This window comes from Gadus morhua, chromosome 14 (genome assembly GCF_902167405.1).
Source record: "Gadus morhua chromosome 14, gadMor3.0, whole genome shotgun sequence".
Lineage (NCBI taxonomy): Eukaryota > Metazoa > Chordata > Actinopteri > Gadiformes > Gadidae > Gadus > Gadus morhua.
The window spans coordinates 19,930,487-19,955,495 of NC_044061.1; the positions used below are offsets into that span (position 1 = coordinate 19,930,487).

Consider the following 25,009-nt stretch of genomic DNA (forward strand, 5'->3'; position numbering starts at 1 on the left):
CTTCTAGCCCCCCCCCCCCCCCCCTCCCAAATCCCGCAGTCATTTTGTGATAACAAATACATATGGGAAAAAAATAGTTGTAATAACATTGTAAGCGAGCAGCAAGACAACGGGGTCAAGACAATGCATGACCCCGAGAGTTGCCTTTAATTAAACACACTAGCCCCCCGTTAGCTCCCGCAATCGTATTTATTTGGCTGACCCTACTGACTGCAGTCAAGTCAAACTGTTATCCATAAATACCTGACAACTTGCACCATAAGAGGCAGTAGAAGAAATGTTATTATATTACTAATGGAAGACTGTTTCCATTAGTAATGGAAACAGTCTTTATTCTGTTTAATTCCATTGGTAATCTGCTAGTGTCAACAATATAAAGAACCATCAGATATTTTCAATTAAACATAGAAGGCTGATCAATGAAAAATAAGTAAATAAGTATTTGTATATTTTTACGCTCGGCCATCTTCCTTTCGAATAAACACAATCGTCAAACATTTGTCTAATGCAGTTTATTCTTTCACAGCCAAATTAAAGTTGAAAATGTTCTGCTTCCTTTGAGTGATCATTACTGAAACACAAAGCATATCTATCGGGATAAAGATTGATTAATCATTCAACACAAAATAAAACATTAAATAAGTATATCTTCAGGATACAGGATATCCACTGCCTATTCTCAGTTTCCCTTTTTTTACAGCTAAGAAGAAATAAAAGACAAACTAATACAGAATATTTAACATCTGACACTTTCTGTCCAAGCCCCACCCAACTACTTCCTCTTCCTGTCATCTCCAAGATGACATTATGTGGGTGAAAAGAAAGAACACAGGAGCGAGGGATTGAAGAAGTGAAATAGAGGAGTTTAAGCCAACCGGACAGAGGCGGGAGGAGAGCCAGCATGCAAGCAAAGTAGTGGGAGAGGTTTAGAGTTGATCAGACTCTCCAAAAGGAAAGGACTATGTCCCATCTTGGACAAGGCCCATGACTTCCATGGGCCTTTCAGGATAGCACTTCGTCCCTTCTCCAGTGGGGGCTGATGGAAAATAAAGTTCTTGGCTTATATAATGAATAGTAGGAGAAATACACCAATATCTTGACACGGAAAAATATCATGAACCATACTATATAACATTTGTTTGTTGTTTGGGTTTAATCATAAATTGTAAGCACAAGCTTGGTGTATCGGTTACATTTTTGTCTTTCATTGCCATTGTTGATTCAACTTGGAGTAGGGAATTGCAGGGGGAAAAAACAAAGTGGATTAATAAAGAAAAACTGCAAAAATCAATCTTAGAACCCTGAAAAGATGGACAGACCAATCACACGGCAGACTTTCCAAAGATAGACATTTCAATCGGAAGAGCGGTTCACAGGTCTTCAGACGCTCTCTGAGTTCAACACACTCCCCATTAGTTCTCATCGCATCCCGCTGAGCGGTAACCTCACATAAGACAGAGCGTCCCTTAACAGTTCTTCTGTCTTGTGGAAGAAAACGAGCTGGAGGGGGTCGTAGGGAAGGTAAAGACTTTTACTGTTTGGACTTCGGACTGGTATTACAATAACCTGAGGTGATGTTTGTGGGCAAAGTGTGTGTGTGTGTGTGGGTAAGACACTGACATCAGGCGAGGCTGAATTACTAGCTGCGGTCTCCCCTGCGGGGTCCAGAGCTGGGGGCTCAACAGCTCCATCTGATTCTGAGGTAAAGACGAGCCACCCAAAGTCTTGACTTTCCCCCCCATTTCTCTTCTCATTTCACGATTGTTGGAGGTGGAGGTAAGAAGCAGTCCCAGAAGCATGGCTGAAAAACTGTTTCTAGTTTTTTTTGCATTTTCTTATCTTAAACTCTTACCTGTTCTTGATTTGTCTAGACGGTAGAACTGAGAGAAAAAAAAGGTAAAAAGTGTTCTCAATATATATATATATAGATCTCTTCTTCTGGTTATTGTCCTCTCGCTGAAAAGATTCAATTCCCAAAAGGCTATTTAGCAGCAGTGATACAAAATAAGAAAAGGACAGGGAGATGGGGTAAAAGGGGGGAGGTGTTTTTCGTAGATCCAGCAAGAAATCTGCCAAAAAGCCCCAAAAACTAAAAAACCATAAAGGGGGGAGTCCATCCTCGAAGCGACCGACCAGATGGGGGGGGGGGTTTGGGTGTGCGCCTGGGGGGAAGGAGTGTGCGTGCTCACGAACACTCCTCTCCGATGCGCTGGCAGGAGCGGCCCACCTTGCGGTCCAGCTTGACCATCTTGAGGACGGCGTCCTGCCGGCCGCGGCCCAGATGGTCGAAGAGGCAGTGGTGCTGTTCGGGGAGCCGGTGCAGCATGCAGAACACGTGACCTGCGGGCACAGATGGGCCACATGTCTCTGAAGGACGGCTCCTCATGTCTCGCCGTGTGTGCACACACAGTGATGTTTAGGCCTCAAGATAGACCTTAATATCTCTGAAAATTATGTGACGTCTGAAAATATATCCTTATATCTCCAATAAATGTGGCATCTCAAAATATATTCTAATATCTCGAAATATATGTGATATCTCAAAATATATCTCAACAATGAAACGCATTGGTTATAAATACATTCTACAATAACTAGTCAGACAATTTATGATTTTTGCTTAAATCATGACATTTAAAAAACATACTGCAGTACAGTATAGCATAGCACAGAATTGTATATTTTACAGTACCATTGTGTGTGTGTCTCGATAATACAGTAGAGTGTAGTATATTACAGTAAAGGGCCTGGTATAGCATAGTACAGTAGAGTGTAGAATAGTACAGTATAGTACAGTAAAAGGCCTGGTATAGTACAGTACAGTTTAGTATATTACAGTACAGGGCCTGGTATAATACAGTACAGTGTAGTATAGTACAGTACAGGGCCTGGTATAGTATAGTACAGTACAGTGTAGTACAGTACAGGGCCTGGTATAGTGTGGTATAGCACAGTGCTTTGTATAGTAAAGTATGGCAGTACAGTATAGTCGGTAAAGTGCCTGGTATCATTGGCCTCCTCAGCCCGTACTACCCCGACTCTGAGCAGCCGAAGCAGTGCTGTTCAGATGCTCACTAAGACTCATCTTCTCCAACGTATTAATAACGCTGCCGGCATTCAGCGAGTGATTAAAAGGCCAGCTTGACACGCCAGCTAAAGCCAAGGGAATTAATGACAGCCAGTATGTGAAGACTGAGGACCAAACGCTGCCACACTGCTGGCATCAGAGAGAATGGAGCACTCCCTTCGCCGTCCAGTAGGACAGCACTAAAATGCTGTTTAACGGCCCTGTAATATAAACGTCCATGGGCCATTTCCCATTGGATTAACAGTAACGTGGTATGGTTGCCTCGTGGTCCTTTTTATTTCTCCCAGGTATCACAGCGTTGATGCAAAGCTCAAGGACTAGCCAAGCGTGATGCTCTGTGTCTTTATATTGCTGACAAACAATATAAAAGTAGTTCTTGTTTAGCAAATGTGCATTAGACGCTGATACTGTCACAATGAGCTCTCGCCATCAGAACTGAATTGTACTTAAAAAAAACACTCTGGTAGAGGGTAAAGGAAGTAGACTGAATAATATGAGAAGAACTCTTAATTTGTTCTTCAATTGTTCCCTTCATTTATTCGTCTGTGTATTCAACAATTATTATTAGGGAAACTGAGGTCCCTGGTACATCGTAGCGATATTCTTAAAGCAAATTTACGTAACAATATTACTTGTTCCGATGTGCCTTTGGAAAACGAAAGATCGTCTACAGAAACTTAAGTAATTCACTTAACATATTCTTCACACAAAACTTCTCGAAAACATGATAAAAAGTTTTGTTGTTGGCCACAAGTTAAACATTAGAGTGACGACAGCCATACCCTACATAACAGAAGAAAGTAGTCAGCCAATCAGCTAATTTCCTTCCAACCCGAACGACTTCTGTGAAGAGACACCCAAGTCAGAGTGGGCATCAACGCACAACGTTCTAACAACCAATAGCATTTAGCATTGCTTGCATAAGCCAAGCCACACATCAAATGCTGATCCACAAGGATCACTGTGCATACACCCACCACATTTAGTTCCCTGCACCCTAATTGGCCCCCGTGTTGCTTGGAAACAGTGTTAAAGTAAGCACCTGCGTGGTCCCCACACAGCAGAAGGCCATTATCTGATCAGACCAGGTTCCAATGAAGGCCTATGGGCTCAAATCACCTGCCACTCACCCACCTGCATGTGACCCTACCCATTCACTAAGGATAATAAGACAAGCCTGGGTTCTCAAGCAAATGTGTAGCACAAGTATATTTCCAAGCTAGGTTGGACATTGATATTTATGTACTCTATTCATTCCACAACAACTTGGCTTGACAAAGAATATAAATGACAATAGATCAGGGATACAAATGTATTATACATTATAATTGTATTATTACATAATGTAGGTTATATTTTATTACATTTTTATTCTAACAAAGAACTACAATAACAACGGAGAGAATGCAAGGCCCAAGCTACCCAGTATTAACCGACTAACCCGCCCATGTGTTTATGAGTAGACCTGCATGGACGATGCAGAGCTACATTAATAAAAACGACATTCACAAAGCTACATCAACTATTGGCTGTTGGTAAGGTTAGTAATGGGCTGTTGTAAAGCTGGCTGTTGTGCGATGATATGATATGAAATCACGCCATCTGCTAAGGCTGATACAGTAAGCCTGTATGAAATATGTTTTCATTGGGTTTGTTTATTCTGCTGACGGATGGCCCTGGCGTCTACCAGCGCCCGGTGAAAGCAGGTAAAGTCAATTTCCAATTTGGAGCCGGCCAGGAGTACTTAAGCTGACGGTCTATAGCCAAGAGTTGTGACTTTTTAACTACTTTAATTTGTATGCAAACAAGTTGATTAGCCGGCCAAGTATTGGTTTAACAGCATTAGTGTTGGAGGTAATTGGCTTATGCTTTATGTACAATGTGGACGCGGCCAGGCCTTCTGTAATGTTCCCCAAAGGACGCTAAAGCAATGCGCTGCTAAAACAAGCACACATACACACACATGTTGACTGACCACACATGCACATCATCACACACACTGTCGCACACACAAACAACCAAATACACTATCCCACACATGGACCCACCACACAGGTATACGATCACACAAACAGATGCACAAATGCATCCAAAACACACTTGTTATCTCTCTCTCTCTCTCTCTCTCTCTCTCTCTCTCTCTCTCTCTCTCTCTCTCTCTCTCTCTCTCTCTCTCTCACATACAGTAAGCTCTGCAAACTCCACACATACACTGTTCACGTTCACACCCTCTCACACACACGTCTACGTTTTCATGCTCATTTCAGGCGCTGCATGTGGACTTCCCTTCCCGAAGACACCAACACCTTACAACTTAACCCCAGCGAAGCAGGCCAAAAGGTGGTCAGGTTCATGTGAACCTCTTGAATGTGATATTAACTCAACACATCATTATATGCTGCGTGCTGACTGAGGGGAATTGAGGACAAAGGCCACCTATCCTGCACTATACTGTACTTTCTGGTATTGTTCTGTATTCTAGTGGGTGTACGCGACCAGGTGGCTAATGTAGCGCTATTAAAGACTTGTATGTATTTATGCCTGCAGCTTGAGGGTCAATGTGTGTCAATGCATCGATGAGCCTGCTTATGCATGTATGCAAGCACGTGTCTATGCATATACATTTCTCTATGTTTATGCATGCCTGTGCAGGTATTTCTCTATGCATCCATGTCATCCGTGTGCCTACATATGTGTGCGTCAAAATGCGTATGAGTCCGTACATCTAGGTCTATGAATTAATTGTTGTATGTTAATGCACGTCTTGTCTGCTCGTGTGTGTGCGTGTCTGTTCCTCTGCATGTACTGTATGTGTGTGTATGCGCCTCTGAATGTGCGCATGCGTGTATATGTGTCTCTGCATGTATATGTGCGTGTGTGTGTGTGCATGAGTTTGTATGCATGTGTATGTGTGTGTTTGCGCGTGCTTATGTGTGTGTGTGTGTGCACATGCTTATGTGTGTGTGTGTGTGTGTGCACATGCTTATGTGCGCTTGTGTGTGTGTGTGTGTGTGTGTGTGTGTGTGTGTGTGTGTGTGTGTGTGTGTGTGTGTGTGTGTGTGTGTGTGGTGGTACCACAGCGGCAGGAGCCCAGCTCCAGTTGGACCAGCTCCAGCTTGGCGTGGCAGCGATGGCAGCGCCGGCGGCGCGGCTGCTTACTGCTGCTGGAAGACGCCGAAGACGATGAAGACGAGGAGGAAGGCTCCGCTGGCAGCTCCCTCAACCTCACTCGCTTCTCTGGGGAGTATTCCCCCTCCGACTGTGATGCTGAGCGCATGCATGCACACACACACACACACACACACACACACACACACACACACATTCACACCATGCATGCAAACACGACCACACGCACACAAGAAAGCATACCGACGCACACACAGAAGGATTCATGAACGCAAACGCACACACACATTCATGGCAAAAAGAAGTGCAATCAATTACTTTGGTGGATGGGCTGCCGTTTGAGACGATATATTGTGTAGCTTCCTTTTCCTTTTTTATCGCTAAACACAATCCCGAAAGCCATTTGTTGGAACACTTTAATAGCATCCCAGGAGAGGGCAATAAAAGGTCACGTTTGCACTGCGGTTACAGCAAGCGTTTTAAGATTAAACTAGGACAACAAACAGGTTAGGATTTAAAGACGACCTCCCTGTTCTCTCCTCCCGCTCAGAGAAAACGTCAAGGAGAAAGTTAAATAATTTGGGCTAATTCCTTAAGGTAATCTCTCTTTGTGTAAGGGTGTATGAAGCAAGGCATTAGGCAGCACTGGGACTGAGTCCGCACTGTTTCCTTGGTGAGACCAAGAGGCCAGCTCAAACAGCCAGTGAACCCACGGTTTTAGATGGAATTCGAAGACTATGATTTTAAAAAAAATAATTGGGCTGAGAGCTTTAGGAAAGAGGGGGGCGTGTTATCCCCATGGTTACGACGCACGCCAACTTTATGATACTTTTTTAGTAGTCAAAGCAAGGCAACTTCATTTATATAGCACTTTTCATAAACAAAGCCGACTCAAAGTGCTTCACATTGAAACATAGTCATACAATAAAATGAAATAATAAAATAAAATGGATAAGTAAAAGAAAACAAAGGCAAAGTTATAAAGAAAGTGCAATGTTTTTCAGATTTAGCAGAAAGCTAAAGCAAACAAACAATAAAATATGTAAGTAATAAAATAAAATAGTCGTTATATACGACTTCGCAATATAATAAGCAATGTTTTATATGAAATCCGCCACACACCATAGGGATACACTATAGGTGTGCAGGAAGACAAACCCTCACTCGGACACCGACATTAAATACACTGCTGCTCAGATGGAGCTTCACCGTCCACACACACACACCGTAGCATTATACTACATTCTATATACTACATGCTGCTCAGCGAGAGGTTCATTCAGATTCATTTAAGTGATGCCCATGTATGGTGACAAATCTGTTAGGGAACCTGATGCACACACGACACCAGTGATTGAAGACAAACATGATAACTTTTGAAATAACAACCTCCGTTGCCAGGTGAGCCTTTCACCGCCCTCTCACACAGCTATTTCCTGAATGTAATCTTACGGCTTCTGCTCCGGCATGGTTGCAAGTGGCTGCTTGAAGTCATCTTCAGAGATACAACAGAATAGGCATGTGTGAGTGTCTGTCCTCCCTCTAATCTCTTACTGACACAAGTGTGTTTATCGTCATTCTGGGTATTTTCTTTTGCCAGTGATATCTTTCGTTTTTTATGATTAGAGGAATTTGCATATATGACTTTGATTGTGGGTGTGGCAAATTGTGTGTCTAATATAGCGCTTTCCAGGACTATGGACTAGGACTACAAATCAGAGAATTTAGGGATATTAAATATTATTCTCTGTATATATAGAAATCTAGGTAGGACATAACAAAGGGATGTGGTGTGGTGTAATTCGTCCCGCGGTCCGTATACGATGTATTGGATTCCTTTCAGCCCTGCACCTGAGACCTGGGGCTGAGCCCGTTGTCTATCTCTCATTGGTCAGCAGGATTTTCCGCCTGGCTCTCCCCATTAATCGTGCAGACTTTTTCCCTGGCCTGGCCGAACACAGACCAGGGCTCGATAAATCTCTGAGAACTAGGCCAAGCTCAGCAAACAGATCCTCCTGCCTCTGCCCATCGATCCTCCGTAGCGGGGGAAGAGAGGGAGGGAGGGAGGGAGAGAGAGAGAGAGAGAGAGAGAGAGAGAGAGAGAGAGAGAGAGAGAGAGAGAGAGAGAGAGAGAGAGAGAGAGAGATGTTCAGCGAGAGGAAAGAGTGAGAAAGTGAGGAAGAAGGAAAGAGCAGCGGGGACAAAGAGAGATGGGGAGCAGAAACTGCTTCCAGTCCACCTCCCATTATCCTAGAAAGGATCAGACTAATGTCCACCACCTGCACATCTTTGACGTGATTCAACAGGACCATAGATTGCTGTTAAAATGGTTCAAGTTAAAATTACACAGAGGAAACAGGAAGGAGTTCAACTGCATAAAGGAGAGGAGTAAATGTCTGGAAACCATCAGAGGAGACACAAGGCTCTGAACACGGATTATGAAAACCACAAAGCGTTGTGTAAACAAGAAGACATTGCTTACTGCTCTCTGGAAGATGATGCATTATGCACAGGTGTGTGCGTGCGTGTGCGTGTTTGTGTGTTTGTACACGTGTCTATCACAGCATGGAGCTCGCCTGATTCTGTTGGGTTAAATCAACATCACTGTGTGATGTTGCGTGTCCTTGGCCACTTTTGAGATTTCTAAGACTGTGTGTTTTTGTGTGTGTGTGTGTGTGTGTGTGGGTGTGTGTGTGTGTGTGTGTGTGTGTGTGTGTGTGTGTGTGTGTGTGTGTGTGTGTGTGTGTGTGTGTGTGTGTGTATGTGTGTGTGTGTGTGTGTGTTTGCGTGCGTGTGCGTGCGTGTTTGTGTGTGCGTGCATGCGTTTTTGCTCAGGGCATCGGCATGTAAAAATAAGTATGCATTCTTGTTTGCATGCATATATTGAATGTACATTCTCGCTTATATTCTTCTCAGCAGTTAGCAACTAGACATTTGGCCTTTTTTGATGGACACACCCTCTACCGCATCCTTTAACCCCCCCCCCCCCCCCCCCCCCCCCCCCCCCCCAATGTAATTTCCCCTTGCAGGCAAATAAGCAGGGGCCATTTTGGATCAATCCGCTGCAGCTGAAAATCCTGGGTCCTCCATCGGGCCCGCTTGGTGATGTTGACAGGCACACAGCGCGAAAACTCAACGTCGCCCAACGAGACGGCGGGACCGGAGCTGGAGGCGTACCTGAGTCAGAAGGGCGTTTTGTGGGGGGTGAGAGTGTGCCCAGGGCTGTCTCTGTGCTGGAGAACGCTGTGAGAGGGAGACGGAGAGAGAGAGAAAGACAGAGGGAGAGAGACATAGGTAATAAGTGGAGTGTGTGGGAGTAGATGTTTAGTGGTGTGGTGTGCCAAGGACGTAGAGATAGAGAGAGCGAGAGCGAGAGCAAGAGCGAGAGAGAGAGAGAGAGAGAGCGAGAGAGCAAGAGAGCGAGAGAGAGAGAGCAAGAGAGCAAGAGAGTGAGAGAGAGAGCGAGAGAGATAACAAGATTGTATTAATGTTTGTTCACGTCGTTATTGTTTGACCAGGAAATATAACTCATATTGGAGAGTTTATAAGAATAACATTTTCAATTCATCTCGAATCACTTTAAGAAGTCACCAATGTTTGCTGTAGGCAATTTGAAAGAAGTAATTCATTACAGGCTAGTTAACATTGATGGTGGTAGTGGCGCTGTGGTCTGCAATTACTCAGGAATTGTGCATGCAAACACGAATGCACATAAATAATAAAACAAGCAAAGGCTGACATAGAAAGCGGAAGTAAAGGGAAAACGAAGGGAAATATCAATATGATTGTTAATGTATGGCTGTGCAAGCATATGGCGGTATTGCTAATGCTTGGTCTATGGGGATGTTGTGTTGTTTTACATTCACAAACACACACACACACATCACACAACACACACACACACCCCAAAACACAGAGCGTTAAAGTTTTAAAAATGAGCACAGGAGTGGGTGTACACATCCCGCATTACACTCTACACTTTTAAAGAAGTAAAGTTCACTCCATTATGTGTCCCCACAAGTGTCAGAGTGCAGCCGGTGTGCGGGCTAATGTGATGTATAATGCCCTGCTGGAGCGCCGCCCGTCTGCTCCGCTCTCGACCCTTGGTTCCGCGCAGCCATTTAGCGGCGCCCGCTCCCTGCCCACTGCGCGCCATATAAAAACCCTCCTGTTCAATCCGGCCCCCAAACCCATTTTGAAGCAGGAGGCCAAAACAAACCCGGGTCTGTCCTCGGGAGAGATGAAGGCTGCCGTGGCAACGCAAGGTCTGTTGTTCTACTCTTCAGAACTCATGACCCTGTTGACGTCGCTCTTTTCTAACTGTGCCCCCTACCAGAACTAATGTATCCAGGGGGAGGCTAGCACCGGCGGCTTCTATAGCACAGGCGCTCTTCGGCAGGAAGGGACGCTTTTCTACACTAACAAGGACTGAACCACCGACTGTAGGTTTAGGCTGAATATAAACCCTTATTTGCCTTTCGACAATAACAAGGACTGACATCTACTGTATTTTGTATGTAGCAATAGCTTACAAGGTAGCGACTTGTATAATGTAACTGACATTGTGTATATGTTAGCTAAGTTAGTTGTTTGTGGATACGCGGTTGAAAACGAAATAATAGGGGTGGACACCAAAACGTTATTTAATCTATTTGTTTTTAGTTTGGAGGACTATTTCAAACTGAAATGATCATCTTCGGCCCAAGAAACATCATCCCCCCCTCACAGAACTTCTCACTTTGCATCGATGGTCACTCTGTCACTCCCTCCCCCCTGGTCAGAAACCTCGGCATCATCATGGACCCCACGCTCTCCTTGAAGTCACACATAAACAGAGTCAGAAAAACATCCTTCTTCCACCTCCGCAACATTGCACGCCTTTGACCCACCCTTTCATCCTCAGCTGCTGAATCACTAATCCACGCCTTCATCACTTGCAGAATTGACTATTGCAAAAGCATTCTGTATGGCCTCCCCTCCACTATTCTTCAAAAAATTGCAATATGTACGAAAACAATGCATACATTTCAAGATTCTCCTCACCACCTACAAAGCGCTAAACATCTTTGCACCTTCGTAAATAACAGATCTCCTCCATCGCCACTCCCCCACTCGCCGCCTACGCTCCGCTGATGCCAACCTTCTCACCTCCATTACCAAGACCAAGTATCGCACCCTTGGGGACAGAGCCTTCGGCATTGCCGCCCCTACCCTCTGGAACTCCCTCCCTCTGGCCATCCGAAACTCTGATACACTCTGTTCATTCAAAAGTCAGCTTAAAACCTATCTCTTCAGGACCACCTACAACATTTGACAAATCATCCTCCGCCATCTTCCACCCTCTCCCGCTCTCTTAATGTGTTGCCTATTGTTGTTGTGTTGTTTATTTTTTTCCCTTTTGTTTGATTGTCTGTACTGTCTGTATGTATTCCTTCCTTATTTGTAAAGCGTCTTTGAGTATTTAGAAAAGCACAATAAAAAACTGATCAATTGTTATTATTATTATTATTATTATTTCAGCCAAGTCTTAAACGTTGCACCTTTAAGGCGAAATGTAATCCCTTTGTTGCCTTTCTGCAATATTAGGGAGGGGACAACTTCTGTAGGTTAAGGCTACACGGACGCCTAAGATGCCTATCTGCAATAACAAAGGAAGGAAGAGATACTGCAGGTATAGCCTAGCTAAAAAGATTTTTTACATTTCATGAAAATGTTAGAATACAACTGAAAAAAAGCTTTCAGTTGAACGGAAGTCACATATAATTACATTCAATTATCTTATTTATTATTTAGTAGTTTATAGTAGAAGAATTTCCCCCAAAATACGTTCACCAGTATCAGTTCTAAGACTGATACTCATTGAGAAACTTCAGACTCACCCTCGCCTGCATGTGACGTGGTTCCCGCCTCGCTGAGCGGAGCTTCCTCTGAAGGGGTAGCTGTCGACGTGAGGGATTGGCCGAGGTTGCTGTTTGACTCGTTACAGAAAACATCTGATTGGTTGTTGCTGGTGCCGGGGGCAGACTTTGGGGGACATTCTTCATCTGTCTCTTTCTTCTGAACGTCTAAGAAGAGAATGAGAGTAAAGTGTAAAAATGGAGAAAGGAGGATAAGTGTGTATGAGTGTGCTTGGAGTATTGTGTCTCAGCTTTAGAGATACTTAGAGATACTTTAGGGGTATGGTTGTAGTCGGTCCCCGCCTAATCGACAAGATCGCCAAAGGTGTCTTGACATGTTCCCAATTCATGTGTACAAATCGGTTAGTAACGAGACCTTACCGAACAATGAAGAAATCTTAAACGTCACATTAAGTCAAGCCATACTTTCCCCCTCAAAGCTAATCCTTGTGCCATCAGGACTCCATGCTCTTGCATTCATTTACTAGGTTCTATGAAGACCCTAATTTCCTGTCACTGAGGGAGCTGCCAGAGCCAACAGGCTTTGAGCGTTCAGACTGGACGAGACAATCGTTGGGCCAAACAAACATTAGTCCTCAGCTTTCTACAGGTCAATGGAAGGAATTGAGAAGGTTGTGTAGCCACTATTTGTGGGCTGGAGAAAACACTGCCTAGGCCCCGGAGTTAAAAGAAGAAGAAGAAAAAGAAGAAGAATCAGAGGACAGCAGTGTTTAAGCAACAATGACAGCCATGACAGTTTTCGAGAATAATTGGAATTCTTCTACACGCTTGGTTAACAAGCAAATGCAATTATTAACCAAAAATGACTGGTTCCTATGGCTGGCTCCAGGGAATCTTTTTTGTCCTCCTTTTTTTCAAAGAAACAATCACAAAAAGGCCAGAAAATAGTGGGAACTTGCTTGCTGCCAGGAATCAAGATTAAATAATGCAAACATGCAAACCCTGATACCACCAACAAAAAATAAATCATTAGAAGTTGTGATTTATATATTTGAAAATAATTATGAAAAAATAGTGGGCAATTCATAACCTGCAGGCTGTGACCATAGCTTCAAAATTCTGATAATGTGCTATGAGAGAATGAAGAATGAGAATGAGATGAGAATGAATTGTTATTTCATGGACTTCAAGAACGATTTCCATCATCTCTAAAAACGTACAGTTTATGTTTGCAATGCATGATATTTTACTGATCAAATCAAATTATTTATAATGTTTGCATTTGGCCATACACATAATGTGTATTGTTTTAACATTTTGCTGAAGTTTTCCAATCTCCATCTTCCTAGTCAAAGTCAGTAAGTAAGTGCAGACTCTTCAAAGAGTCTGTATCCCCTTCACAGCAACACCAAGGATAGTCCAACAAACACACACAAACACACTTGAGACACAAGGCCAGCCATTTCTCAAAAGTACACAGACAGACGCACATTCATTTGAGAGACAAGGGCATCATTTTGCAAAGCCACACACAACACACACAAAAAAACAAACGCACACACTACTGTAAGGACCTACCTGCAAAACATTTGGAGCATCGATTCAGGGTTTTGCCCGACCTGTCAACATAACAGAGATCGGGAGAAATCAATCAATTAATAAAATAACAACAGCGCAACAATAAATGACCCAAAATGCTTCAGGTGTACTGCTGGGGGAAGGCCAATGCAACAATGTTGTGAGTGCTTGGCTCCCGTCCTGCCCCTCTCCGCGAGTGTGCCAGTAGAGGGTGCATGAGGAGGGTGCATGAGGAGGGTGCATGAGGAGCGTGACGGTCGCTGCCATCACTCACATTCTATTTATTTTGGGAACTGTGCTGGGCGCCCTTGTCCTCGTTTGGAAATCCCACCGTCTAGCGGTCCAACCTCTAGCAGTCCACAACTCGAGCAGGTGAATGTCTAGCACTCCGTCCTATACCTGTCCAACTGCCGTCAGTCCACCCACTACCAGTCCACCTCAGGCTACCTGTTCAACCGATAGCCGTCCCCCCACTACAGGGCTGATTATGGTTCCACGTCGACGCAATCGCAAGGACCACACTGACGCTTCGACGCACTCGTGAACCTGGTTTTTGTTCTGCGCTGGGTTCTGCATAATCAGCCCTTTTCAGTTCTTCCCCCGCTAGCAGTCCAATCGCTAGCAGTCCACCCTCTTGGAGAGACCCTCTGTCTCCCCCCTGTCTGCCCGTCTGTCGGTCTACATCAATCTCTGCTTTGGTACTTGCGTCTGTCTGCAAGTGAGGCAATCTGTCAGGCCGTCTGTCTGTTGATCTGTATCCATGTCTGCATTTGTATGTCTGTCGGCAAGCGTCTACCCGTCTGTCCGTCTCCCCGTCTGTCCGTCTCAATGTCCTAGCCCTATGGCGGTCTCTAGTTTCCCCCCGCCAGCCATGCAGCAGGGCTGTTCATAATGTAAATAAACCAATAGAGCCTCTCTAATTCTCCCAAAGCACACTGTGTCTTGCTTTACACTTTCCCATGGAAGGGAGCATCAGAGAGCAGCTGATGTGATTTGGAATTTAAACTGGATTCGAGCAGTAGCAAAACGATGTGCCTTGTATTACCAAAGCCTGCTGCCTAATTAGGTTTTCTGATGTAGCGCGGAGGTAAGATCTTTTCACTTTGATCTAGACAAATCAAATCCAAGTCGAAGAAGCAGAAAAAAAATCTAACGATTTTGCATCACACCAAATGACAACACTGGTTAATACTGCTGTCACGGTGTGGGTGTTTGACACAGTTATAGCGTTATCAACCAGTACTCTGTGGATGAGTGCATTACACAGTTACAGCAGTATTAACCAGTACTGTGTGATGGGTTAGTCCTCCTAACACAGTTACAGAAGTATTGAGCAGTACTGTGTGGATGGGTTAGTCCTCCAAACAGTTACAGCAGTACTAACTAGTACTGTGTGGATGGGTTAGTCCTCCTAACACAGTTACAGCAGTATTAACTAGTACTGTGTGGATGGGTTAGTCCTCCTAACACAGTTACAGCAGTATTAACTAGTACTGTGTGGATGGGTTAGTCCTCCTAACAGTTACAGCAGTACTAACTAGTACTGTGTGGATGGGTTAGTCCTCCTAACACAGTTACAGCAGTATTAACTAGTACTGTGTGGATGGGTTAGTCCTCCTAACACAGTTACAGCAGTATTAACTAGTACTGTGTGGATGGGTTAGTCCTCCTAACACAGTTACAGCAGTACTAACTAGTAGTGTGGAGGGGCTTGTCCATCGAATACTAACAGCAGTATTAACCAATACAGTGTGGATGGGTGTTTTCCTACAGATGAAGCAGTATTAGCCAGTATTGTCTGGATGGGTGTGTCCTCCCGACACAGAAACAGCAGTATTAAGCACTTCTGTGTGTTGACTGAGGAAGGGCCTATTGGATCTGGTTTAGGGGGTTTAGTGTCCCTCCAGACAGGAAGCTCTGTGAGCCGAGCTTGCCCCTGGATTCAGAGCCCACGTGCTTACCCTGTAGGATGCGTGTGAAGGAGGGCACGTGTGGTTGCTAGGCTACCAGAGTAAACTATTTATTCTCAGGCTATTTTCACAAATCCACTTATACATAAGAAAATAGTGAGAAAAGCAATAATTATGATAAAGCGTAGTACCCCGTTCAAGTAATATAACATAACATATTATTGATAGCGCATATATTTGGTACGTTTGGTTCGTACCTTGTTAATACTATTGCCAACCTTCCCCATTCCCTTGCTGCTCAGGGTTTACATTATTCATGTTGTGCCGTTGTGGGTACCAGATTGACTCGGCTGCCTGATCGACTTCCGTTCTCCTCCTTCAGAATAAGAGTCCCTAACAGGAACTGGGTTACATATGCATTCACCAGTGCTTTTAGATGTGTTTCCAATGGCTTTCTTTGTGCGAGAGAATGGGCTGCGTTCAATGAAATCAAAACCAAAACAAACTTATTTTTATGTCCATGATTGAGCCCCTTTTATAAACAACCCTTCCGGGTTTTGTCCGTTGGCTTGTGTCGATACGTCAAGTGTCGATACGTCATCTGTAAGCGCAGGACCCCAAGTCGATCTGGCAGCCAAGTCAATCTGGTACCCACACCGTACCTGAGTACACTTTCGTATCTATACACTCCGATACATTAGGTGGCGGTATGCATCTAGTTGGTTTGCGAATGGCTATAAACACAAAGAAGAATACATAAGTAAGTTGTTTATGTTGTAGCACGCCGATTGCATTTTTCCGAGTCCTTACAATGGACTAGACCTTTGCACTATGCATAATATTATCGATATGCAGGGAGACGATATCAAGAACCCCTCCTGTCTCCTCGCCTTTCTACTTAACCAGCTATTGCCGTATAGTTCAGAGGATGAGATTGGCGAGGGTTGCGTGCATACAAATAAGCAGAATAGCAGTCCACCTCCATGTTTATTCGTTTGTTTCCTCACCTGATGCAAACCATACCAAAGTACACATGAAACCCGCCAGGGTTTGGTACTCCGGTTGTGTGGGCGTAGCTAGTTCTGGCTCCCTATCAGTTGACGCGGTCCAATCAAACACATGTAAACTGATAGGCGTTCAATTTAAGATCCACCATCTCAAACACACACTCTGCAAAGTTAATTTTAGTTGACTGTTGTCAACTTCTGGTACGCTCTTGGTATTCTTTATCTTACATCTGTATGACAGGCTTTACATCCTACAGCAGGGATCCCCAGAAAAGAGTTGAACCATTCCGCCATTGCATTAGCATTTCATGCAATAAATGTTTAAATTTAGGACATGAGGGATTCCTGACAGAACTGGACATGGGGTTCAAGAGTACTCCGATCAAGGCCTGGGTCCCTGAAAAGCACCCTTATATTGAATACATGTCTTTAGGCGGAGCAAGTATGGTTAGGGCAACTCACTTAACGATGCCTTCAGGTTTTGGGGGCATGGGGCATTGAATCCAGTACCTTTCAGAAGGGTGTTGAAGACACCCAGTTGTGAGTCACAACTGAACAATGAGTTTTCTATTGAAATGACGAGGGGTGTTGAGGCATTTTTACACTGCCAAACCGGTACGGTCGTGGCTTAGCACGCCCTGCAATTTCACAATATTGCTTGCATGCAAGAATGAGTATACATGTGTGGAGGCTACAAACAGGATAAACTATTTACAAGTGTAAAAACGCCAACATATTCTTTATTTTTCCCTTTATGTTTATCCCGGCAAAAGCCTCTTAAGGAAAGTACCTCTGGTACTTTCTCATAGATCGCACAATCTTTCCCCGCGATGGTCAGCATCTCGCATATTTCACCGTCTCTCCAGTTAGAACTACCCATGTTGATATCACTGCGCAGAAACACCCCTCCCGAAGTCCCTGGAACCGCAAAGCTGTCTAATCGCAATTAAATGAAAAATGAACCCCCCAATATGTGTAGAGGGTAAATTGGGGTGCGAAATCAAGGTGGTATATTACTTTACCTCGGTCAGTGTAAACGTGCGGACCATGCCGGGAAAAAGGAGGGCATTAGATGGGCATATATAGACCCTTACAGAAGATTAATTCAGATTCGGATGATCTTCCCTACTTATAATTGCATTGACTTAACATCAAATGTATGCTTTCTGACCACCAGGAGAACTACAAAAGAAAGCCACATGCATTCAGACTGAGAAACCAAAAAAAGAGAACACACCACAAGTTTGATCTCAAATAGTCTCCTCTTAGAAGATTAAAATATAAATGAACTTAAAAATGCTAAAGCAATATGATGACTAGCGAGAATGACAGGCCAATTTGCAATTAAATGGCTTTTCTTATATATTAACCTAAGTAACTAGACACTCAAGAATCTAAACATCCTCCAGCTAAAAAATCTTTAAAGGACCGAGTAGGTGCAGCAATGTTGTTTTTCTTATTCCGATGTAAGGACCAAACACTCTAATATACTTTATCTCCTGCAGTTATTGTCTGGTCTAATAAAAAGAGAAAAGACACCTTACCTTTGAGCCTAACAACTTATAATGTGGTCCAGAATGCACTTAAGCCTTCCGCTCTTCTTGGAACAAAACCCACCATGGTCAGATGGTGGTTAGCAGATAGCCAGATGGACAGGGGGTTAGTTAACTTCCTCTGCCTGGCAGAGCAATGTAGTAAAGGGCTTCTGTGTCTGGTTTTCATGTGCTGATGGATAACAATGGAAGTCAATGCTACAAAAGGCAGCCCTCTCTCTCTGTCACTTAATTGCACAGTATTTCCCGGAGCAAAGCATTGTCATTTTTTTGATAATTTTGCATGTCAGATTAGGTATTAGGCAAGCGAGGGATAAAATACATTGAATACAGCCTGCCTTGTACATTGTAATGAACGTTAAGCCAATATAAACCTAGCTCAGCAAAATATGGTCAAATATTAATTTTATTTAGACATTAAGATTCCGGCCGGGTGTAGTCCTCCCTTAAGGCAAGAGTAGAAATTAAGCAACAAGATGAAAATAAGGGCAAAAACATGTTTTTCCTTCTACTTTCACTTATTCCCCTCTTAGTTTCCCTTCCCTTCCTTCGCTATGAGCCAATCACATCAGCCGTCCTCAGGGGAGGAAAACAAAGCAGGTACGGGGGATTAATCTGACGCCTCTGGCTAGATGTCAGCCACAATTAAGGCTAAGGAGTGAGAGAGGATACAGCATGGCTAGAAGAACACCCAGAACCACTGCAATATGCTTCCTAACTAACAAATACATCTACACATTGACGAAATGAGCTTGACTAAAGTGTTGTTCCTATGACAATTGACCTACGCCTAGTGTGCAGGGACATACTTTATGCTAAATATAAGGTATGTCAGCTCTACAGCTAAATATGATCAAAAATAAATTACATACTGTACCTAAATCATCACGAAATAAATCCTGAGTCTAGCAAATTACATTAAAAGGGAAGAAGCACATTTTATTATGGGCAATGTATTATTTGTTCAGAAACATATTCTTCCCCACATAATGCATAGCAATATTTGAAACTACTGGCCTTTTTCCATCACATAATAACGGCCTGGCTTGATGTTGTGGCTGCGATCTGCATCCCCATTACAACAGGCAGGGCTACCCACTTGAAGGTCCCTTTAACTGATGACATCTTGTCTTGAGTCGATGATACAACCACACAAACACTTACTGTAGCCTATTTAGTTTTATATTAGAGCCTTCTGTCGAATGTGTTTGATTAGTTTAGGAGACAATTTATAGACTTGGTTAGTTTCAGACAGACATAAAATATCCCAAATGATAAATTAAGTTTGACGTCTAATATTCCCCCCCGTTTAAGCTTCTTCATCGCAATAGCTCATTGAGAGACGATTTATTTCAGATTAGTCTTGTTTACACATTGAACAATGTTTCATACATATTTCCCCAGTGCCAGGCAATATCCTTCTTATTAGGAAGAAAACGTGTTTAAAGTCAATATCAGCGATCTAATAGTGAGAAATATTGTCCAATATTGTCTAAGTTTTTAAACCAAGAAATATCTGAAAGAAATCTGTCATTTTTCACAAGCTCATACTAGCGTCATACTAAAATCACATCGATATGCTTCTATCTAAACCTTCATTACCCTTTTTAAGTACAAGGCTTAAATGGTTATTGGAACGATCTCATAATAACGAATCGAGATGAAATGACACGTAGTTATTGTATTTTTATACGTCTATATTCCAAAAATTGGAGAGACAATTTCTCACTCTAAACAGCAAGCAGGGGTTGACGTCAATGCAACCCGATTGGAGGCTGGACAGGTGCGCATTGGCCTGACTCGGGAGACGATGCATCTCGGGGCGCCGGTGCATTTAAACTGGTAATGGAGACGTAAATCAGCGCGGTATGGTTTGACTAGGAGCGGCAAAACGCGCTGATGGAAATTGCCATACAATGGCGACACAACTATGATGCAATGATCCAACAAGTGAATCGATGTGGCCTTTTGCACATGGCACCTGGCGGCCCCATAGCGAAAAATAAGATAACAGGGAATAATTTTATAAAGTGATTCTGAATCAACAGGGATATTCTGCACAACATAGCTAGTTCTATGTTTTAAACTAAGTCGCTGCGAATTTAGAGGTGCCCTTAAAGTGATAAGCTTTATTAGGCATCTGACCTATTATCCAATTATTTACTATGATAGTCCTATAAATATAGGAATACCAAAATAGCATTATAGTGTCATACAAACAGTAGACCTTTCACTGTTCGGACACCAGCTACTGAGAAAGACACTAATTGAATGGAATTGAATGAAATTTTAAATAAAAGCTGTTGGCCTATTAGTGTGACAAAATAGACTTAACATCAAAGTGCAATGCTTACTTATAGGTCTACATAAAGCTAACAGCTATGAATAAATAATGAAGCCATACAAGTTAATATCCTTAAGATGTATAATTGAGGTTAAACTGGACTGACCCCAGTGTACCCCTAAAGTACACATCACTAGTGCATGCTACTTAATTACAATTAGATTGAAGTGGCACATACTTATTGCTACCATTAAAGATATTGTTGCTTCTAGCTTCTAGAAAACCACTACTCATGTGTTATTGTCAGTTTGAAATGTGCTATGAAAGGGACATGGAATACTTCAAGGTTTCAAGAGGCGGATGAAGGCTTCTCAAGCACATTGACAAGCAGACTGTGCAGATGTATCCTACTTTTAACCAGAATCACAAGTCTGTTTTCTGACAGATTTGAGTTCAGCAGCCAAAAGCCTTACTTAATACCAAAGCTTACTTTTGAAACTTCATCCCATAGACATTAAAAATAGATATTCCGAGCCAATGCAGAATACAATTGTTCAGACCAATCAACCACTACCAACCGACTTAAAAGTAGCCTCTGACTTTATTTTGCACTCACACTACACGGGAGAAACTAAAGGGTGCTCACGATTTTAGATGGTTAAAAGGACCAAGTCTGTTTTAAAACACAAGTATTCATCCACTGGGTATTCATGCAAGCGCTTTATCAAAAGGTGTTTATTACAGTTAGTCCCATCATGTGACATAAGTAGAGAAACCGGATAGAGCCATGGGTGCAGATGAGGTGGATCACAGTGTACACCTCCATGGCACTGGCTCTTGGGACAATAAAGCAAATCTGTAATTTGACCCATTTCCAGGTGGATATACAAACCACTTTTTTTTATTACATGTGTATAAGCTACAGCTGCCTGCACAACCAGTCTGTCAAACACAGACCATATGCATGGGTTCAACTGGGAAAGGTGTGTTCCAATACGGTAGGCTTAAATATATTAAAATACTACCTGCAATGTCATTCATCACAATTGAGGAAATACCATTGCTTAGGGTCTAGCCTTAATCTAAAGCACGCATAGATAGACACAGATGGATATCCTCAATCAAAATCCTGATCCAAATTTCTGAAACCACAAGGATGGAATATGCTTTAAGCATTAATCAGTTCATAAATAACCCGATAATTGTATTAATACAAGATGTGGAGAATTGCAATTAATATCAGTTTTGTCAAGAAACCGAAACATAGACTATGGGAAAATGTGTTTGTTTTCAAGGGAAAGGGTGTCCTAAATAACTGATGCCATCTACCACATACACCTGTCCACCTAGGTTTGCAGCCACATAGCTGCGAGCTAACGCTATACAACAATGGGGAGGGGGTCGTTGTTACACAACTGAAACAAGGAAAGCTGCTCATCCTTCCGTGAGCTGCTAACATAAACGGCTAGCACTACGGACAGCTCACTGTGAAGCCAGATATGTCAAAGTAGCCATTTAAAATGTTATTCGCCTTACCCCCAGAACCCACAGGGGCAGCGTGGGGGTATAGCGGTACTGGGAGGCTTGCTGCGTTCGCTCCCCGTGTCCCCCATGTCGGCGTCGGTGTGAGGCTATCCGCTGTAGCAGGCGATCCGGGGACGGGGCTTAGGGCCTCGGTTTGATATTTTGTTTAGATCCCTTGTATTTAGTAACGCGGAGGCAATAATCCGAGATGTAGGTCCCTTTATACGTGGCAACAGATGAAGAAGAATTCGCCAATTTAAAGTCAAAGGTGATATTTCCGATTAACGGATTTATTTAGTGGTAAAAGTACGGTGAGTTAGTGAAGCTACGGCTGACTGGTGGCTTGCTGAGCTGATCAGCTGGCGTGCAGAGTGAACCAATGTAGCCAAAAAATAGGGGTGTGGTGTAAAAAACAAATATAGTTCAAAACAAACAAGACGATTCTCTAACTGATAAGCAGTTCAGTTGTATATATAGGCAATATACTATAATTAATATTTTTTTACAAGACGCTTAAACGTTTACTTTATACTAGTCGTGTGGTTCGGGATGTATATGGTATAACCCTGTCAATTCCTTCCAACCTTTGCACTGAGGGGAAAACAGATGCACTCGACAGCGGCTTCACTATAAGTTCATGGTGTGCTATTTGTTTCGAATAAAAAAGTAAGTATTAAAGGATAAGGGAGATTAATTAAAATAAATATGATAACATTTATTAAAAAGGCCTGCATTTAATGGAATTGTACTCATTTATTGTATTCATACAACATGTCTTCTAAAGCTAGGGTAGGCCATTTATTTTAGAAGCCTTTTTTATCATATTTGTTAATATAATCATTTTTGTCACTCACTACTGGGAGAACTCACTGACACGCCTGCACCTCTTCCCCTCCAACCTGGTCAAGGCCTGGCTGTCTCACACCTCACCTCACTTATCATTGCAGTAATAAACTCCTGCCTGTCTACTGGCTCTATTCCACATTTGCTCACACTTGCTGCTGTCACCTACATCTTCCAAAAACCTGGCTGACACTGCATCCCCTACACTTTCAGACGTATCTCCAACCTCACATTTTTTTCCAGCAATTCTACCATCAACTACCTCCTCACAACTCAAAACCTACCTGGCCTTCTATCTCCTGTATGATCCTTTTCAATACCATTTCAGATCTTCCCACAGCAGTGAAACAGCCCTCCTGAAACAACCTCTTCCTACACTCAGAATCCTGCTCCCTCAGCAACCTCCTCCTGTTAGACCTAACTGCTGCTTTTGACACCATCAAATCTGTCTCCCCCGACTTGAGACCGCCCTTAGCATCACTGGCAACACCCTTGCCTGGTTCAAGTTGTATAATCATACGTTAAGTCCCCTTTATTCTCGTTATTTTATTTCTTTCTGATGAAATAGCAGCAGGTAACATCACGTTAACTTGCTGGGGGAGTGTGTGTGGTGGGTGAGGGTGTTTCAACAGCCTCACTGAGTCTGAACGGGCTCCGGAGCTGCATAGCAGTTGTGCATTGAGTTATCAGTGTGCGCAGGTAAAAACAGCCATCAACACACACACACTCAGTAAGAGATCTCCTGCTTGGCAGCATGGAGCGCCATTGTCCTGTATCATTGTCTGCAACTTCAACAATAAACCAGATTTTTAACAACACCAACCTTGTCTGGAGGAGCCTAGTTAAAGTCACCTAGCTTGAGTGTGGCAGCCACCTGTTAAGTGCGAGAGAGCAAGCACTATCTATCTGTGTTTTAACATTGTTAGAAACATTTGGGATGTTGTTTATACGCAACTGTTACATATTATACCTCTCAGATTACATAATTAACTCTCATTATTCTTAATGTTATCCATGCAGCCAATTTCCTTTTAGTTTTTATTATGTTATATTGTTCTTGCTTTAAAGTGTGTAGTGTGTATTTTGAGAAGTGCCATTGAAAATAAATATATTATTGTATAAGAATTATATTTTAGTGTCAATCCTACACAGGTATTATTTATATATTATTATTATATTATCTAACCCATGTATGTTAGATTATTATATTAATATGTTACTGCACATTACAGCCAATATTATTTTTTAGTTATTTATTGAGAACAGATGATTCACCAATGCAATTGCATTTATCCTTCTTCACTTTCATTTATGGATGAATAATGCTGCAAAAAAGATTGAGTCAGATGCTGTTGTCCCTTTGCCCCCCAATCAACCCCCAGCACCAAACACATGCTTCTCCAGACTACTCGACAACCTGATTTCCTCTAAGGGACAGCGCATCATGGTATCCCTGAAGAGGTATAAATTGTTCATTTAAAATCACAACTAGATTGCCAAGCTTCAAATAGTACCATAATAGCGACAAGCAATCAAACCGCACATGCGTGTGTGTGTGTGTGTGTGTGTGTGTGTGTGTGTGTGTGTGTGTGTGTGTGTGTGTGTGTGTGTGTGTGTGTGTGTGTGTGTGTGTGTGTGTGTGTGTGTGTGTGTTAATAATATCTTCCTGCACTTTATAAATGCAATTGATAATTAACGTTCTTTGACCTGACCTTTTGGTCCAAATATCTTCACAGAAATTGATTCTCCTGGCTTCGGAAACAAAAAGGAAATTCACCTTGCAATGACTTTTAGAAGAAATCTGGAAAAAAAAACCTTACTTCTGTGAGAAGAGCCCTCAGCAAAGTGGGGCTGGTAACCAGTAGCTGCTGAACTCCACAGGGGGGAAGGAATGAATGGGTCCAGGGTGGAAGGATCATAGATGGCTGTTGGTTCATGAGCTACTTGGGGAAGAAGACGCAGCGCAGAGGGATCCCAGACTCCCTTCAAAGCAGCCCTTCCGGGCTCAAGCCGCCAAGCGGCCATGCCTTTTCCAATATCTTTGATTTGCTCATGCATATTTCAACCTATACAGAGGTTTAGCATTATGACCTGGGTTGAATGGTTCCATTTGGATATGACCTTATCGTCTGCTATTTAATCACAAGCTAAACACGGAGCAGAGAGTAGGCACCTGTTGAGCCCACGATGTCAGAGAGAGAGCGGAGCGGTTGCTGCTTCCCCAACCGCTGCCTT

At 43.0% G+C, this 25,009-nt stretch overlaps 1 protein-coding gene across 2 annotated transcripts; it reads right to left on the reverse strand.

Moving 5' to 3' along the window:
* Positions 1-493: 493 nt before the first annotated feature.
* LOC115558800 (AN1-type zinc finger protein 3) lies at positions 494-22,293 on the reverse strand. Of its 2 annotated transcripts, none has more exons than XM_030377264.1 (6): positions 21,944-22,293; positions 13,654-13,694; positions 12,097-12,282; positions 9,395-9,460; positions 6,164-6,355; positions 494-2,340 (listed from the first exon to the last, which is right to left on the reverse strand). In XM_030377264.1, exons 1-6 carry the CDS (start codon positions 22,018-22,020, stop codon positions 2,186-2,188), a joined length of 717 nt encoding a protein of 238 aa, XP_030233124.1. In that variant the 5' UTR covers positions 22,021-22,293; the 3' UTR covers positions 494-2,185. The 2 variants fall into 2 exon arrangements, with proteins under 2 accessions (XP_030233124.1, XP_030233125.1); XM_030377265.1 differs by lacking the exon at positions 21,944-22,293 and adding an exon at positions 13,928-15,953.
* Between the last annotated feature and the right edge of the window lie 2,716 nt (positions 22,294-25,009).

Coding starts and splice junctions, on each gene's coding strand:
- LOC115558800 (XM_030377264.1), bottom strand. CDS start 22,020: ATGGGGGACACGGGGAGCGAACGCAGCAAGCCTCCCAGTACCGCTATA. Junction 6,356..9,394: donor AAAACGCCCTTCTGACTCAG/GTACGCCTCCAG, acceptor GCATGCGCTCAG/CATCACAGTCGGAGGGGGAA. Junction 2,341..6,163: donor GCTGGGCTCCTGCCGCTGTG/GTACCACCACAC, acceptor CTGTGCCCGCAG/GTCACGTGTTCTGCATGCTG.